This window comes from Theropithecus gelada, chromosome 11, assembly GCF_003255815.1.
Source record: "Theropithecus gelada isolate Dixy chromosome 11, Tgel_1.0, whole genome shotgun sequence".
In the NCBI taxonomy this organism is placed as follows: domain Eukaryota; kingdom Metazoa; phylum Chordata; class Mammalia; order Primates; family Cercopithecidae; genus Theropithecus; species Theropithecus gelada.
Window position 1 is genome coordinate 660,600 of NC_037679.1, and position 19,719 is coordinate 680,318.

Genomic DNA, 19,719 nt, shown 5'->3' on the forward strand with positions numbered 1-19,719 from the left:
TAACTTGACATTTACATTAGGTGTATCTCCTAATGCTATCCCTCCCCCTACCCCCTACCCCTCAACAGGCCCCGGTGTGTCATGTTCCCCTTCCTGTGTCCAAGTGTTCTCATTGCTCAGTTCCCACTTATGAGTGAGAACATGTGGTGTTTGGTTTTCTGTCCTTGCAATAGTTTGTTGAGAATGATGGTTTCCAGCTTCATCCATGTCCCTACAAAGGACATGAATCCATCCTCTTTTATGGCTGCATGGTATTCCATAGTGTATATGTGCCACATTTTCTTAATCCAGTCTATCACTGATGGACATTTGGGTTGATTCCAAGTCTTTGCTATTGTGAATAGTGCTGCAATAAACATACAGCATCACCAGCTTTTTTTATTTTAGCTCCACATCTACGAAACTCTGTTCAAATTAGTCAAAACTAATATAATCTATGATGCAAATGGGAGAGTCATAAATAAGTTATTCTAAAGCTGACTAATGTCATTTAGGCAAGCAAAAAAGCAGCAGAAGTCTAAAAAATGATTAATTTTAACTCCAACCTAAATCCACCTAAACATTAATCTGCTAAATGTCTGAATAGGACTGATTAGGTCCAATTTGAATTTCAAATAAAATGATAATATCACTGATGTAATTACAAAATCAGTAACAATACTGAGAAAGTAAAATTATTTTATTACACATACATTTTCACAAATACACGTAAGTGCATGTACATCATATATGCACATATATACACACATATATCTATATACACACATATATGTGTGGATGTGTACATCAGAAAATAAGTGGTCAAAATAATTTCATCAATTATTACAAAGATATGAAAATGACCAGCTATGTGGCTGGTAGAAAACTGGGTAATGTCAGTTGTCAGAGGGTAAGAATGAACCTTTGTTTCACAGTCCTACCTCAAATCAAGCTGCTGGAATAAAGACATGTATCTAGCTTTTAAGATATTACAGTTTCTTGAAAAATATTCTTGTAGTTCCTTTGTTAAGATCTACATTTAATTAGTAATATCTTACTAAAATCAACCAGCAAATTAAAAAGTGCAAAGATTTTGAAAAGCTGGTATCTTTTCTGCCTTGTGTCATAATTTTGACTATTTCTTCTATGGTGCTCTTACTATGAGTCAAATTCAGTATCTTCAAAAATAAGCCAAGTCCTCACCTCTTTTCTTATTTTCTTAAAAAAGTACTGTTTTCAATTTTCTACATTTTATTTATAATATAGTATTTAGGACCATGGTTTTTCTCTTATCTATTTATCTATAAATTATGTTTATCATACTTTGTCAGTCATACTGTAACATGCCTTAAATGTTATAAATTATAACACTAGTTTTTCTCCAAGTTTTTCAAAAAAACATCCATTTGATTTACCATTGGCAAATCCCTTCTGGATGAGAGGCACCCCATGTTACCTGAATCGGAAATGTTACTAAGAATCCTGTAATAGCCTGTTTAATGGCCTTTGTCCTCCATTATAAGATGAGCTCTAAGAAGGTAGATCAAGGCTGGGCACAGTGGCTCCTGCCTGTAATCCCAGCACTTTGGGAGGCTTAGGTGTCAGAAACATTTGAGCCCAGGAGTTCACAACCAGCCACATTTGTCTTGCTCTATCTTTACTGTCAGTACTCACCACACTGTTGGTGCAATGCCTGACATATTTGGGTTGAATAAGTATTTGTTAACTAATAAGTGAATGTTCCCTTGCTGCCAAAATTTTAAGAACTAGAAAACAAGCTAACATAAATACTCAAGTAAAGGAAAAAAACTCACATTTCATAGGAAATAAAAATCGAATGAAAGATGTAATGCCTTAAATTTTAATTTATCATTTTTTTCTTTTTAACTATTTTATCTTCTTAATACTTCATAGTGTACATATATTTTATTTTATATTCACAAAAATTCTGTGAGGACTTTATGCTCAAGTTGTTAATTTAATTTTATCAATGAAAACATTTAAGATATATGATATTTAAGTGATGTTGCAAAAATAACTCTATCAAGAGTACTGGTGAAACTAGGATGAGAATCTTGGCCTCCTTCTAGTATACAACATGACTTGTAGGCAAATATTAAGAAATTGTAATGTTTTAATTTTATTTTTCCCCCATACTTATTTTCCAAGCAATGGAGATTAAAAAAAGAGAAAATTGTCAGTTTGTTAATAAGGACACAAGAGACATTTAGAGGTATATGCTGAAAAAAAAAGCCTATGCTTTTACATTGACTTCTGGGGTCATAAAAATTGGACTTCACATGCACTAATGTTATTAATATCTGAAGTTGTATTTGCCATAGGCAAGAGGTATGTTTTCTTAAAAATATCTACCTTTTAAGATCCCACATCCTGACAGCATTTCCAGAAGCAGCATAGAGGAAGGTGCCAGTTGGGTTTAGGGCAATTTGATTGATCTGGTTCTCTCCAGAAGGAATAGCTACTGTTCGACTGGTACTTGCAGAACAAGCATCTCCAAGAGTAACTTGACCTGAAGACCTTAAGAGATACAAACAAAGCAAAAAAGTCACATTCCTGGACTTGGGTTTGGCTTAGAATTCCTTGAATTCCCGGGAAACTGGCTGTAGGCAACAAGAACAGTGTCCTTTTGTCACTGTACGCATAGTACCTAGCACAGCACCTAACACAGAGTTGGCACATATAAATAAATATTTGGTAAGTGAAGAGATGAATGAATAAAATAAGATTACATGATTTAAAATTCTTACTTGGTATACTAGTAATTCTAGGCCCTAAGTTAGGAAGCACTAAAACATCTTTCAGAAAAGATAAAAAAAAAAAAAAATCAACAAATGGCTGGGTGTAGTGGCTCACGCCTGTAATCTCAGCACTTGGAGGCCAAGGCAGGCGGATCACCTAAGGTCAGGAGTTTGAGACCAGCCTGGCCAACATGATGAAACCCCGTCTATACTAAAAATACAAAAAATTAGCTGGGGGTGGTGGTGCATGCCTGTAGTTCCAGCTACTCGGGAGGCTGAGGCAGGAGAATCACTTGAACCTGGGAGGTGGGAGTGGCAGTGAGCCAAGAATGCACCACTGCACTCCACCTTGGATGACAGAGCAAGACTCCATCTCAAAAAAAAAAAAAAAAAAAAAAAAAAAAAAAATCAACAAATGATACGTTGCCACAAAAGTAATTTATTTTCCTACAGCTTCCAGAAGTACCACCCCCCTCCACCTGAGGGCCAGGCTTACCAATACTCTTTTGTGAATAAGAATTGCCTTTCTGGATTAAATACAATGGAGACCTTTTGAATTATTTGCAGTTTTCATTTACTTTAACTGAATCACAGATGGAGTATCTAAAGCCTTAAATATAGCGCATGCCTGTTTCTTCAGATAAATTCTAGGTGAAATTTTTTTTAAATTTTGAAACTTTTTTTTAGCTAACTTCTAGAATATTAAGCCATAATCAATCTTTTCAAATTTGACTTTAGTGAGTCAATTGAATTGGTAAATTTCTACCATAAGATATGTTATATCTTAATATACGATATAATAGTAATATTTTTCTACAAGATTTTCAAGACTTGTATTCAGTACAAAGAATAATGTTCTCAAATTACAAAACAGCACTATAAATAGTCTCTACTATCTCTACAAATTAGTAAAAATTAACCTTTCTTATGCTCTCTTCTCTCATTTAAATGATTACCGAGTTTACATCAATTTTGATTATTAAAATAATTCATCAATATCACAGCAAAAAGAATCACTTGTTCTACACTTCTAAAGACAAACACGATAATGAGCACAGAAAAAACAAATTCATCCTCCAATTATCCAACATCACCTAGAGTTATGAAATTTGCACTCACACCAAAGCAGTCTCAGTCCTTAAAAAACACTCTCAGCTTTTCAATCTCTGTTAATTAAAGGTTATAAGTACTTCTTCACTACCTACCATGGTGATTTCAGCCATTTCCCAAGGAATGGTAGTTATTTGAAGCAAGTAATATAAAACATTGAACTCTATCAAATAAGAAATAGTATTAAAATGTAATACCTTATATTTGGGAGGGAGAAAACATGAAATGTATACTTAGTCACCGATCAAATATGGCTTATCCCTTTCTGTTTAATACCAGGCTCTTATACTTCATTTGTCAAAATTTTCCCCCTCTTATTTTATCTGTGCTTTTCATTGTGAACACTTTTAATATCCTCTAGGAAGTGAACAGGTATACAAAAATTAAAATGCATTTATAGTCCTCTCTTTTCTTATATTTTGTAAAAAAAAAAAAAAGAAGAAGAGATATTCCTCCTTTATGCTATTTGTCTTCAAGTTACTTACGTCAGTGTCCGAATGCACTTTGCTGAATCTCTGATATCCCACACCTTAATATAAGATGTTGAAACAGTGAAGACCAAACTGGTATAATTACAGTATTTTACAGACACAACATTGTTGGGATGACCCCCTAGTGACATTATTTCCTGCCCAGTCACCAGATTCCATACTTTGCAAGTACGATCTAAAACAAACAAACAATAATAATAAAAAAAAAACACTGTTAATATGAACTACTTTAGATTCTATTAATAATAAAAATTATTTAAACAATTTCTCTTCTATGGGAAGGAAACGAAAATAGTAATTAACATACAACAAGGATCCTAACGTCATCCTTGACCCTCTGCAACAGGCTCAAAGACAAGGTATGTATAAAGGATCAGATAAAAGTCTGGGATGTCTGGTGTATGTATCATGTGGTATTGAAAAAATATTTATGAAAAATTTTGAAATGGTCATAACAAGAGTCTTGCTTCAAATTGCCCCTGAATTTAGAGCGGCAGTCTCAGATCAGCCTCTTCAAAACATTCTGCTCTGATCATATACCCACTTCCTCACAACATTCTACACTAGTAAATATACACACATTTTTCCCCCCAAGGGTCAATGACTATATAAATTTTATGTTTGACCCAAAAACATAATCACAAAACTATTCTTGTTCTTTTTCTGATATGTTGAATATCTAGTTATACTGGAGAGATACATTTAATTTGAATCATTAGAAAAATACAGTATTTTCAAAGAACTTTTTTTTTTTAATTAGGGAATTTCTTTTACCTTAAATTCATAAGTTCTAGCTGGGATCTTATACTTCCCTCATAGACAATGAGAAATAAATATTTGTTGATTAAAGTGAATCTTGGACTATCCCTAAATGCTAAAAACTTTTATGAGCTCCCTGAATTCCTGTATATGCTTGCTTTTCACCTTTCTAGCCTCAATGACCAGCACTTCTCTTATACACATTCTATTTTTCAACCCAAGTAGAATTAGTTTCCAAACATGCTCCACTTTGATCTTCATGTCTCTGCTTATGTTATTCTGTAATCTTGATTATTCATTTCTGTCAATATCCAAACCATCCTATAAAGTACATCCTAAATGATTCCTTGTCAAAGCCTTCCTTGTTTCTCATAGCTGGGCATAATTTCTTCCTTTTCCAGAACCCCAAAACTCTTAGTCTAGAATTCTTCAAAGCATTTATAGCTGGTTTCCAGTTACTTGCAATTGTACCAAAGGGGTTAAGAGTGCAGGATTGGAGAAGGGTATACCGAGGTTTCTAATCCTGGTTCTTCCACTTACTAGCTAAATTTACCTGAGAAAAGTATTTATTCACTTGAAGCCTGAGTTTCTTTGTCTACAAAATGAGGATGCAATATGTATCTCATTGAGATTGTTGTGAGAATTAAGTGAGATATATTAGTATTAGCATACTGCCTAGCATAGCCCCTGATATGTAGTAAGTGTTGCAGAAATAGTGGTTGCTACGCATCTTGTTCTCTTTCCCATATTGTACATTTAAATAGCCTTTTATAGATTTTTATATAACCTGCATTTCAAAATTCAGGACCCTATATGCAGTACATGCCCAAATACTGTAGAGAGATGTATTCTGTCACCAGTGTATTTACAAAACTTCAACAGAGGTTTTACTTGCTGCTCAACTATGCAATAATTTTACATGTTTTACATTCAGGAGTTGAACCAGATTATCTGATTCTTTCTGATCTTAAATAGACAGCTTTTTAGAGCATGTTAAAAATGTAATTTTTTTAAAGCTATTGAATATCTACATTAGATAATTACTGGCACCTTTCGATCCAGTGAAGAGGAGATCATCAGTAGAATCCACACAGAGCACAGCTTTTGTATGTCCTTCAGCTATGTGAATACACTGAAGTGGAAAAGCTCTGATTCCTTTTGAAGCTGGAAATGGGTTGATTATGCCCCTAAGGTGGGGAAAAAACAAACAAACCAAGACTCACTTAAATATCATGAGACTATATCATGAGACTAGTTTTGTTTTTTTTCCCCTAACTTTAAGAAGTCTTTATAAGTAAGTAGTAATAAAATCCAGACTGCTGTCTTTTAAGCAAAAGGACAAAGTGTGAAATAGTAACAGTGATGGAGTATATCAACTAATCAGGCATCTGCTAACAGCTACATTCTGCAAAGAGCAAAAACTATAATACATCTAGATTTTCTTATTAACAATTTCATCTCTCCAAGGTTTAATGAAACCACATTTGGGAATTATTTGAGTGTACTGAATTCTGACAAATAAGGAAGAAGCAGAAATGTCAAATAACAGGAAAACATAATTCTATGTCAAGCTGGGGTGTAAAGGAACATGCTGGAGAAAGTGTAACTTATATGCCACCTAAAATACTAAGAAAGCAGATTTCAAACAAAAATCGAAGATAAGAATAATTGAATGAACAGAAATTCTAAAGGGACAATGGGTCAAAAATATCAAAAACTTAAAGAAAAAACTGACAATCTCAAAGAAAATTTTAAAAGAATGAGAACTTAACAGTGAATGGATAAAGAAAATGTGGTACATACACACAATGGAGTACTATTCAACCATAAAAAAAGAATGAGATCATATCATTTGCAACAACATAGATAGAACTGGAGACCATTATGTTAAGTAAAATAAGCCAGGCACAGAAAGAGGATATCATTGGATATTCTCACTTATTTATAGGATCTAAAAATCAAACAATTGAATTCATGGACATAGAGAGTAGAAGGATGGTTACCAGAGGCTGGGTAGGGTAGTCGGGGTTGGGAGAGGTGGGGATGTTTAAGGGGTACAAAAATAATAGAAAGAATAAGTAAGACCTACTATTTGATAGCCCACAAGGTGACTATAGTTGATAATAATTGTACATTTTAAAACTACTCAAAGAGTGTAATTGGATTGTTTGTAACACAAAGGATAATTGCTTGAGGGGATGGCTACCCCATTCTCCACGATATGATTATTGTGCATTGTATGCCTGTACCCAAATGTCTCATGTACCCCATAAATATATATCTACTATGTACCTGCAAAAATTAAAAATTAAAAATTAAAAACAATGAAGCTCTTTAGGGAGCTTTCTCATAAATTAGATATTTCTGTAGTTTCTGCTTTATGGCACTGGGCTATGTACTATGGAAATATAAAGATTATCAAAACATTGTCCCTCTCCCAAAGGAGTTTAAGATAGGGTCTGAGTTAAAATAATGGTGTTGGGGAGGCTAAAGATGATTTAAGACATGACAAACAGTCTAACGTACCTTCGCTCAAAGCATTATATGTTTCAAATTATGCTGAATTATGTCCATTATGTAAGACAAATGGCATAATATTAGGACAAATACAGGGATAAAGGAAAACTGTTTTGTTTCCATCTTCTTAATGAAAGAGAAGAATCTTCGAGATGCAAGAGGGCAGAAATGATTAAGAAACATGAGCCCAAGATAAGTTAGAGCTGACGATGGAGATTTATTCAATAAATTCAGGTATTTCTGTTTTTAAATCATTATATCACAGGATTTTGAAAGTATATGCCATTGTGTAGGCAAAATCCTTGTCAGTACTCTAAGAAATCACAAAGATCAAAAAAGGGGACAAAACATGTAGACCTGATCTTCCAAAAAGCAGGAAAAACGTGGAATTCAGAAACTCAACTTCTTGTTGCGTCTCACAGAGGAATACATTAAGCAAATCACTATCCACTTAAAAATAAATGCTCACCAACAAAAGATAACATGGGCTCATCAATCTCATGGGGAAAGTTTTTTGTAGGGTTAATAGATACCAATTTAAGGGAATGTCATATTCACAATATATGTTGACTTGTGGACAGTGTGAATAAGTATGGAACTGTCAGAGTAAAGTATTTCTACAGGTAGTTGAAGAGTCACACCTAACGAGTCAAAGTCACAGCTGATCTGGAAGATCTTTAGTATCTAGTCAATCTTTCCCTAGCCCTAGGGAGAAGTGGCACGCTTATTAAAGGGACATATTAAAGAGCTGGACATTATATTGCCTGAACAAAATCACTGAAACAAAATTCATTTATTTTATATGCCTACTCACTATCAATGATTTGTTTAATAGAAATAAATATTTCAGGAGAAAGACAGCGATAGACTTACTGCATTCTATGTAGGCCATATATGGAATGAGGTGTAGTTTTAGATGTCCCATTTTAAGAAGAACATTGAAAAATTGGAGCCTTTATAAAACAGTAGAAGCAGAATGAAGGATCTGTAGACTATATTACATAAGGAACAGATGATGAAACTATTGAGCTGATAAAATAACATTTACTGGAGAGAGGATACAATAGCATAATTTAAAAGCGCTGAATATTTGAAGAGCTGTCATATATAAACAAAAAGATACATAAAATTAATTCTGGTAAGGGAAAAAAGGGCTGATGAAGACTAACGAATGGAAATTTAAAGGAGGTAAATTTAGAGTTGGGGAGAAAAAACATTTATTTTTAGGGTCTGGGTATAATGATCACAAAAGTGATAGGAGTTTCTTATCCCTATAAACAACATAAGGAATTATTATCTTTGGATATATAATTATGAAATCTGATGCCATGATTTGCATACATGTGTCAATTTGAGATTATTGAAACTGATGCTCAGTAATTTATAATCTAACAATTTAACCAGATTAAAACTGAAACTGGAGCAAGATCTGCTCAAAAGTCTGAATCTGCCATTTTGAAATTTTGATGCCTTAAGGTTCATAGATATGAACTGAAGCCATCAAATTTAAAAATATTATTTCAAATATTGTAAAGGTATGATTCTAAAGAATAGTAGGTTGCTACTGTTAATTCTCAAACAGAAAATATATATGTATGTACAGGTCAAAAAGCTGGTTGTAAAGAAAACAATTCATGTTAACAGCCTAAGAACTATTTTCAATGTGCATTTAATGACAAATCTTAAGAAAAAACTAAACTGTACCCTCAGATATGTAATACTGTGTCTCCAAAGGTTTATTTCCTTCAGATTACAAGCTTTATCCTAATAATCTATTAAATGTTTCCCTTATGTTACATTAATATTAAATGTAACATCCAACACAATTCTGTCATATCAAAGGTTATACTATCATAAAATACTCAGTAAATATTTGCCCCAGTGACTTATGTATTGCACAGTTATTTCCTGGAGATCAGGATGTCTTTTTTTGATTCTTATGTATTTTCATGCCATTGGTTATTCAGTCTTTTGAGAAAAAGGAATCTCAATATTAAACATAGTGTTTTATTAATTACTTTAAAATGTTCTTAAATATTCAGAATATTAGGATTAATATTTTATACAAACTACCAAAGATAACAGAAACTTATAGATATCAGAAACATACAGCCATGGTATTTATTTCTCTATTCAAATTAATCTATTCAAATTTTGAAATACAAAATCAACTTTAAAAGAGTTTAAGGTTAAATATGGCAAATTTGTACAACAGACTTGATCTGAAGGAGAAAAAAATAAATAAACACTTATTATTGTCCCATGCAAACCTGTAAGGTCTTTTGATACTGGAAATGAAATTAATTTCCTCTCCCTTCCCCTGCCTACCTTCTGGAGGATCTGCTGATGATCAGCAAAATGGCCGTAAAACAAGGAAAACAAGTGCAAAGAGGGAGGACATAAAATGATAATAGTGAAAGGGAATGAGACAGAGAGAAAAGGAAAGAGAAGTTAAGGACCCCCAGAAAAATCCATAACATGAGAAAAAAAAACCAGTTATTTTTAAAGCTGCACCTATTCTTAAAAATATTCATTTAAAAAAATGCTTCCTTAGTGTTTATTTCTTATTCTTTTTAATTTTTGGTACAACAGTATCCTTTTTTTCTCTAGCATACTTTTATTTTTAATCATATAATCTTTTTACTTAAAATTGCTAAACCAACAAAAAAAAATGTCTTATCTACCTCACACACTTTGAGGCATTAGAAATACTTAATCGTTGAGAATAAGAAACCTTCTTGACATCAATATTCACAAAACTTGATTTCTTTTAAAGAAAAGATTTAGATTACAGACAGAAAACAGGTATCACAATTTTTAAACTATTACACAAAAAAACCCCACTACTTTATCTAAAAGGTATGATCACAAAAATGTATTAAAATTATCATGTTTAGAAATATTAGTGCATTTATATGATTTACAGCAAGTGATGCATGCAACAAAAAAGAGACTTGCTTAGAATTTCTAGGAAGGCATTTTAGAACATCAATGAAATTCCAGAATGTAGGAAAGGCAGGAAAGAAAGTACCTGTGTACCTCCGACAGAGAGGAGTCACTTTCATCAGACCTATAGTGAAAGAGTTAGAATTATGAGAGAAAGAATACAGATGTCAACAGGTAAGGACACTGACTCTGGACTCAAAATCAACAGCATGAATAACAGATATATAGCAAACATTTCCTTCATAGTGCCATGCTTTTCTATTTGCACTGGATATTAGCATATTTAAGGTATAGCTAAGTCACGTAAAGAGTTTGATATTTATGTCTTCTAGCAAGACTTTGGGGACTAAAATTTTTCTAATACTGATATACAAAATCTATCCTCACTTCTAAATTTAGTCCTTGGAGAAGAACAATATCAAGTACATGAGATATAGCCCTTGAAGGTTTGCTCCATTTAATTTGGCTAGTCCTGGAAAAATTTTCCCATTTCAATAACAGTTCATCAATTTCATTCATCTTGATAATGATTACTTTAGATACAGACGCTAATGTTGAAGTTACACAAACAGATTGTGTTTTTGCATAGAAAGCAAGTCACTCATTTAACAACCTTTGGTTTTAGCTTATTTCAAAAACACTGAGTTCTTTTGACTAGAGAGCATCTTAATAATAGCTGGGGTACTTTAGTGGACTTTTAAAATAGACAAGTCACTCTTGTTAGCCCTACCTTGAGGCCTCCAAGACTGCAGTGAGTCTGGTTATTATGAAAATCTATTTAGACTGTACAACAGGCTTGAGGAGAATGAGGATATGGTGAGTGTTGGCATAGAATGTAACTAGAAACAATGTGCGGGATCTGCGTCTTGCTAGTGGGATATGGTAGTCTCAAAAAGTAGCCCCAGAGAAAGTAATGTAAGGAGGTAGGCAAGTTTTTGAAAGTGTAGAGTAGTCAGTTATTCTACATTTTAGTTTATAGAGATGACAAAAGAGTCAAATGATTGGTAGCTCATAAAGTGTTTCAGTAAAAAATATGGAACTGTAATTAGGTTGTCAGGATTATCAAAAGATTGACAGAAAATGTTCTGACTGTGAAGGCAAGGTAGACACAAATTTAGCAACTCTTCATATACCTAGTGAAACTTGACTTTTCAAAACTATTCCTAATGTTCAACTTTTCTCAATTAATGACAGAAATAACTTACAATGTTAAAGAATATTTTGTTTAATAACACAGGAAAATATTTACCTACCTATATCAATTTAAAGAACATGTCTTCTACTAATTAAACCATATTAAAATCTAATGAAGGATCCATAAATAAAAGAATTATCCATAAATTAAGCATATTTATAATTCTTTAAAAATTATGGCATGATTCTCTAAGTTTATAGAGCCATTTAAAATGATCTAAACATGCCAGACAGATCTTAAATGGCATCCTATAAATTTTAGAGATATTGATACATACAGGGTGGTAATAGCAGAAAACAATCATTATCATTCCAAGTCCAAGCAGACAAGTCAGAGTTAATAAATACCTTATGGCAGTATTGTTAGTACGGCATTCTTGCAAGAGAGATTCTGGCTCAATGTGTGGATACTTTGTCATTTCAAATTTGATGACAATTACATTTTCCACATCCCTTCAACTTCTCCACCCCGCTCCCAGTCCTACTCTCTCCATCCGTAAAGGTGATTGTTTTATTCCAAGAACACAATTACTGAAATTTTGTGGTGAACTTGTCTAGAACAATCAGATGACAATAACATGTTGCACATGTAACAATGGTCTTTGTAAACTGTTATATCCCCCAGAAGTAAAGTAATTTGCCTCTTTCCAACTCAGGCTATCTAAATTAGAGGCTTTTGTGGGCTGATAGAAGCTAAGGAATCTTCAAAAATTTAAACATCAAGTGGTCTCAAAGATTTTTCAGTTCTAATTTACTTGTAAAACAAAAGGCAAGACAAGTGCTGAAGGAATGGCAATACAAATCTACAACAGGGAATAATGTTCAGCAGGAAAATAATTTTCTCTAATTTTGGCTGCATGGTTCCTTTCCCATTGGAAAGATGCATAAAATATGGTAAGAGTTCACAAGTCAGGCTCCATCGCCTACACAGAGATGACTACATGTTTTCTACAGACTGTACTGACAGGTTCAGAATATTATATATATAATTGGGGCTCTCTTCCATAATGACTTACTTATCCTGCTGAACTGATGTGTTTCCCTGAGAAACAGTAAGACGATTAAAAACATTCAGTTCATTACGGGGCCGGCTTGGTGGGGAAGAAGGAGGTGAAAGACTAGCCTCTGAAGTTCCAGAATCTGAGCTACAAGAAAAAAAGAACATAAAGTAGGTGGCTTTAATTGTTATGATTTGTTAGAAAAGTTATAAGAAACATGCTCTTTAAAAAAAATGTTTTTATTAGAGAACTCCTTCTTTCCTTTCTCTCTTCCTTATTGGTAAGATAAAATGCATTCTGAACAATTTTTAAAATCTCTTTTCACTGGATTTTGTTACATTGGCCACAAGATGGCACTAAAGAGAAGATTCTGACTGTTGAAATCAGAAGTCAGTATAAAAATAAAGCAAGCCACATTTAAAATCATACAATTTTAGAATCAAGAGCAAGTTTCTCACTTTACAGATGAGGAAAGAGACCCAGAGAGCTTATGAGAAGTTTGCTTATTCAGTTGATTCATTCATCTATTTTTAAATCACTTATGCGCTCCATCCCCATTTCCCAATTATTCTTGAGAGATTCAATTCAGTAGAAACAGGCAAACTACGTCTTTAAGTACAGGAAGCAAGGGTGATAAGAAGGATAATTTCTGTGACATTCAAGTCAGTTAAACTCGTGGTCAAAAAGGAGAGTGTGCATCTTGGTACAGGGTAGTGGATGGTATAGAATTGTCCATTTAGGCACAGAAAATAAATGAACACTTCCTTTTAAATATATTCACATTTATTTTTTGTTAAAGAAATTAAAGTAATTTACTTCGCTAATATTTAAATGTAAATTCGCATAAATGCTTTCCCTCAAGGACATGTCTTAGATCTACCTGTCACATGCAGAACAGGCAAACTGAGGGAGGGGTGGCAGGGTAACACTGGTTCTAATCCAATCAACTTCTGCATGCTGTCATGCTGCAATTTTTAAATGCCCAGTTAAGTGGATCATCAGATTACATTATGTACTGCTAAGTAAACTAACCCTCACAAAACACACAAAAAAAACACTGAGGATAATACCAACAATGTAAACATGAGAGAGCAGCAAGAAAATGGCACAACAACACACCCTATGATTTATTAGTTTTTCTGTCAGCTACTGTAAAGAGGTAGGGTCAAGGTCAGTTTTAGCTGACATTGCAATGATGGTCAAAATTAATTATAAATTTTTCTATTAATAGAAGACTATTTGAAATATAGACTTAATAAGCCTTACCTCAAGTATATATTAACTCTTAAAATGATATACACAAATAACTGGAAAATAAGTAAGTGGACACGTTCAGGGACAAGTGCTCAAATATTTTTACAAGTATGTATATGACCAAGAATATTAGACCACTGAGTCAAGCCAAAAGCTGACTTGACTGTCTTGATTAGTCAAATAGTCATAACCACAGTGCCAGCCGAAATCTGGAAAATAATTTCATGACTGTCTTTAGCACTAAGTGCAGCAGGCATTTAATACAGTCTAGCAGGTAAAAAACATTAGTCACTTACTGCTTTTGTTCCTTGGCCTTTGATTTTTCTGCTTTCTCGTATGCCTTTCTCCTTGTTACAGGAGAAGGCTCTGCAATTTTTTTTTCTGGTAGAGATGACTGCCTGGAACTAAAGTAAAATAAGATTCTTTAATTACCTAGTTCTAAATTTGCACATACAACTTTGGTAGACAGTCAATCTAAAATTTGTAATAGGTTAATAACTGGAACCTGAGAAAGATTATTACTTGAGAACAAAAAATAAAACTAACATAGGAAAATATTACATGAGTTATTTTTAGTTGATGGAAGCTCAACAACCATAATTTTTAAACTGGTGATCTTATTAAATATATAACAACTTATCATTTTTGAATATAAATATCAATGATATGCTGCCTAATAGCTACAACAAATATTTTGGATGTGTTTTAATTTCATTGGTAATTATTTCAGATGAAGAAAAATTGTTTTTATAGTTTTGTAAGAACAAAAATATTAGCATATCAGAATTTAAGAAACAATGAGATTTAACGAATTAATATTGAGACATGATCACAAAGCAGTTCTATAGGTAATCATACACACAAAAATACATAATTATTTTACTTAGCTAGTATTTAATTTGTACCTATGTATATTTTAGTAATAAAGTATTCTTGCCTTAAATATTTTAAATGCCAAATGTCTGCTTGTAATTAAAAATTCAAGAAAATAATTTTTGTATACGGTGGTAATGAATTGTAACTGAAAAAAAAATGTCTGGGCCAGGCATGGTGGCTCACACCTGTAATCCCAACACTTTGGGAGGCTGAGGTGGATGAGTCACTTGAGGTTATGAGTTCAAGACCAGCCTGGACAACATGGTGAAACTCTGTCTCTACTAAAAATACAAAAATTAGCTGAGTGTGATGGTGGACGCCTGTAATCCCAGCTACTTGGGAGGCTGAGGCAGGAGAATCGCTTGAAGCCAGGAGGCAGAGACTACAGTGAGCCAAGATCACAGCACTGCACTCCAGCCTGGGCGACAGAGCAAGACTCCACCTAAAAAAAAGAAAAAGTCTGGGGGAAAAAAAACCCACTAAGGAATTAGACAGCAAGACTTCCAGAATGGGTTTACATGATTCCTATTTAAAGCGAAAACTAAATGTAATGAAATTTTGTGTACTTGATTTTTCTAATCAGGAAATCACATTTTAGCAATCCTGCACCATTTAAAGTACAAGGATCACTTGAGTAAAAGTTATGCAGTAATGGCTTAGAAGAGTTACTGCACTAAGTGAGTGACCAAACTCTCACAATGTATACAGAATTACAAATATATGAGTATAAGCATGTGAATTTATGAAAACTATAAACTAAGTTATCTAGAGGCAGAGGCCAAAAGATATTTTTTATAACCTGTCATAAACGATACATTTTTAAAATGTAAAAAGACAAATAGAAGAGATTACCTGAATCTGGATTCCAGGCCTTAGATTTAGTCTTGAAGTTCCCAAGTCTCACTCATCTGACAAGCTAAACACCTAACACATGCTAGTTCCTAAAATCTGACCTCAGTTCTATATCACTACCTTCACCAAAAGCATTTCTTCTACTCTCATCTTATCACAAAAGCAATGAAGCCATAAATTATACTGGTTAGCAATCTCTAACAGCAGATCCAACAGTTAATTACATAGGCCACCTCAAGCACATGCAAGAAAGTTCTGTCATCATTAAAATTAATTCTGGAACAAAAGGTAGCAGATGGGATTACTGAATGGAAAACAATGGAAATATCCTCATAAAATGAAGAATATTATGAGAAACAGCTATTCAAGTGTGGAAAGTTTGTTATTTCATATTATTCACATATCATACAGTGTGTGCCACTTTTGGGGGGGGGGAATATTCTTCAGTGCACAGATGTATTCATTCCATAAATTATCTGCTAGATCACATGTGAGGATTAGTTTGAAAAATGACGTTAACAATCTTTACCAGTGAATGACTAATCTAATATTAATATAACTATCAAAACACACACATGCACACATGGTACACATATGCACACACACACATACGCACACACACAGGACTATGTGGGAAAATCTTTCCTTTTTTTTTTTTTTTTTTTTTTTTTTGAGACGGAGTCTCGCGCTGTCGCCCAGGCTGGAGTGCAGTGGCCGGATCTCAGCTCACTGCAAGCTCCGCCTCCCGGGTTCACGCCATTCTCCGGCCTCAGCCTCCCGAGTAGCTGGGACTACAGGCGCTGCCACCTCGCCCGGCTATTTTTTGTATTTCTTAGTAGAGACGGGGTTTCACCGTGTTAGCCAGGATGGTCTCGATCTCCTGACCTCGTGATCCGCCCATCTCGGCCTCCCAAAGTGCTGGGATTACAGGCTTGAGCCACCGCGCCCGGCCCAGGGAAAATCTTTCCTTGTCCTCAAGATAATAATTGAAAATAGTCCATGCAAGATTTATTTTGAATAGAAGGTTTTTTGTTCAGATTATCACAAGAAAGAGAATATTTCCTTCTTCAAATCTTTAATAATACCAATACAAATATTTTTTGGGGCGTCACTCATCCCAGATAAACAATATGCTTCAAGGTAAAAAATTAGGAAAGTTCAAAATGTATTAAATTTGTAATTGGTATTTTCTTTTTTCTTTAAAAAGAGTCAGCAAAGATTTACTATCCTGACAGCTCTCTCAAAACTAGGATATAGGTAATTTACAGAAAATTTAAGAGTCTAAACTTTCTGTTTATGCATAATAGTTACATAACAGTTTTATAGGTATAACTTTAATTTAGGTGTTTCTATATAAGTATTGTCTATAATTCACAACTCAGATGTTATAAAAATTATAACTCTTAAGAATGATCCTAAAACTTGGCAACAAGACAAAGCAATTCAACAAAGGACCTTTCAAATTATTTCAACTCTCCAATAAATTAGGGGAGACAAGACCTAACAAATTATTTCGAAAACCAGAGATCAAATTTACATAAATTTTAAATAATAGAAATAAGAAATTAGCAACATGCATACTTTTTTTTTAAAAAAAAAAAAAGCCAAAAGAAAAGAAGTTAGTGTAGCTGGGCCAAACTTACATGCTGCCTATCTTAGAAGGTAAGCCAGGTGGGGGAGAGAGCTCTTTTTCCCTAGCAGAAGTACCACTTGTCTCTGTATTCATTCCAATCTCTTGCCCTTCTGCAACAGGTGTAAGAGGGCCAGGCAAGGAGGCATCTCCTGTACTAGTGTCTGAAGCTAGTTCACTGCTATCTGCATACAGCAATTCCATCTGAGTGGTGGTTCTCCTTCGGGCCTAGTCAAAGAATGGAAGGAAAAGCAATCAGGAACAAACTCTTGCATAGAAGATGATTAGGGAACAGAGATTTATATGAGTTTGAAATAGGTAAAAACATTTAGTGTGTCTTTTCCTAGAAGGTGTGCCAAACATAGCATGTGAGATAGTGACAAGCCTGAGCTATAGCTGGACAAAACCTTTAGAGGCCAAAATAATAGCCAACATTTGTATTGTACTTATATGCCAGGCACTGTTCCACACACATTATTATATTAGCAGGAGTAATATCATTATCTCAATTCCCAATCGAGGAAACTGAGGCGCAAAAAAGCTAAGTAATTTGCCTAAGGTCATACAGCTAGTAAGTGACAAAGCCAGATTCAAAGCCAGGCTGTCTGCCTCCAACATTACTGTGCTCTCCTGCCACTTGCGGCCAGCTCCCTCAAAATATAATTTAACAAAAAAAAACAAAAAAAAAGTAAGAAAGACATTAAACCAAAAGATAATTGCAGGGAAGCTCAACTAAATCCTGTTTTTTCCCATGCTTAATTTCTTTTTCTAATACAAGTTTTTTTCAGTTATTGTAAGCCTCTTCCCATGATACCTTAAATAGATGTTTAATCTGCCCACTGGACAACACCAGCCAGTATCAGCTTTGGGCAGCCTGCTGAGGCAAGTAAAGGTTATTTTCCTAAAATCTAAACTCACTATAAGCATTCCTTTCCTTACTCTTGAAAACCAAGTGACTATCCGGTTATTGCTCAGTTAGTTGTTGATGTCACTGAACAGATAATCAAGTGGTTTACCAGATTATAGGCCTCTAGAAAGCAGCAAACCTGTTTTTTCAGCTGTATAGCCCCGGCTCCTAACACAGTACTGGTACACACAAATTTAAAATATATAATCAACTTCATTTTTTTCAATCAATGAAAAAGAAATGATATGAGATGCTTTTCAGGCATCTCAGCAGTTCAAACGGAGTAGCAGGTAGCACTTCAGAAAAGAGAAAGCCCTGTAGCCATTTTTTACACTCTTAATTCTCTCCACAGCCAAGAGCCTAGAGCAGACATGAAATTTTTCTTGGGAATTCTTAACCCAGGGGGTTCTTTTAGGAGATGACCTTTAGGCCACCACTTCACATTTCTCTCTAATGTCCCACAGTGGCATAATTAAATAGGCTTTCTCAGGGCCCAAAAGATAAAATTTATCTTAAGAGATTCTCTCCTTTGCTTAGGACTAGATCCAAACCATAGCAGAATGTTTTCTTTGAGTTTTGTTAACTTCTGTTTAGACACTTAGAATAATAAAACACAAACTACATGCTGCCAAGCCAACAGCTCAAAGACCATGTGTAAGAGCCTGGAGATGTTTTTTGATTGGCTTGACCAGTGTTTTAATAATCTGAGAAATTTATGTAAAAATTCGTATTTAAGAATTCTCTTGAAAAAACAAAGGATCTGGTAGCCTTAGGCTCATATTCCCACATGGTAAAAATGAGCAAAACTTGATGGTGGCTATTTCCTTTTAGATGGGACATGTACTCTCCAGGTAGACATAATGATGACCCATTTGTTATTGTATATCCAGCTAAATTAGTCATTTGCATTACCTGATTAACCACTGTGGGCCTTAAATACACACTACCCATTGCACAGTATTATTATTTCAGGTCCTGATTCAATCCATTCACTCAACAATATTCAATAAGCACCGCAAGAATTCTTTGTTTTCAAACATTGTAGGATTGTTAGTCAAATCACCTACTATCAAATGCTACCGCATTCAACCTGATATGTACCATTAGGTAGCTCACACATTTAACTGTGTGTGTAATTTATATCATTTTTTAAAAACCCTATAAATATGCATTATAGCTTTGTAAGTTTTTAACACATAATAATTACGGACTGGATTATTATTAAAACCACCTCAAGGCACGGTTAAATAAGAAATACTTAAGAACACACTAGAATGCTAAAATTTAAGAAATCTCCTGCCAATCTAATGATATTGTATGGCACTACACAGTCTACAATTTAGTTAATCAGCAGCTTAAGAATCACCATCCATAATTGTGTTATCCAGTGGGAAAAATATAAGAATACAGTAAAGCCCAATTTCCACCAAGAAGAATTTTTTTTTTT

General features: G+C 34.0%; 1 protein-coding gene across 4 annotated transcripts in view; it reads right to left on the reverse strand.

Moving 5' to 3' along the window:
* The window catches only part of KIF21A (kinesin family member 21A), a 157,531-nt gene that overhangs the window by 18,316 nt on the left and 119,496 nt on the right, over positions 1–19,719 (reverse strand). For 2 of the 4 annotated variants that reach the window (XM_025403119.1, XM_025403118.1), the window contains 8 exons: positions 17,379–17,593; positions 14,304–14,411; positions 12,772–12,900; positions 10,647–10,685; positions 9,944–9,955; positions 6,149–6,285; positions 4,334–4,514; positions 2,353–2,517 (listed from right to left, as the gene is read on the reverse strand). In XM_025403119.1, coding sequence (XP_025258904.1) covers positions 2,353–2,517; positions 4,334–4,514; positions 6,149–6,285; positions 9,944–9,955; positions 10,647–10,685; positions 12,772–12,900; positions 14,304–14,411; positions 17,379–17,593 — 986 coding nt within the window. The remainder of the gene's footprint in view (positions 1–2,352; positions 2,518–4,333; positions 4,515–6,148; positions 6,286–9,943; positions 9,956–10,646; positions 10,686–12,771; positions 12,901–14,303; positions 14,412–17,378; positions 17,594–19,719) is intronic. The other 2 variants (XM_025403121.1, XM_025403120.1) reach the window with 1 other exon arrangement.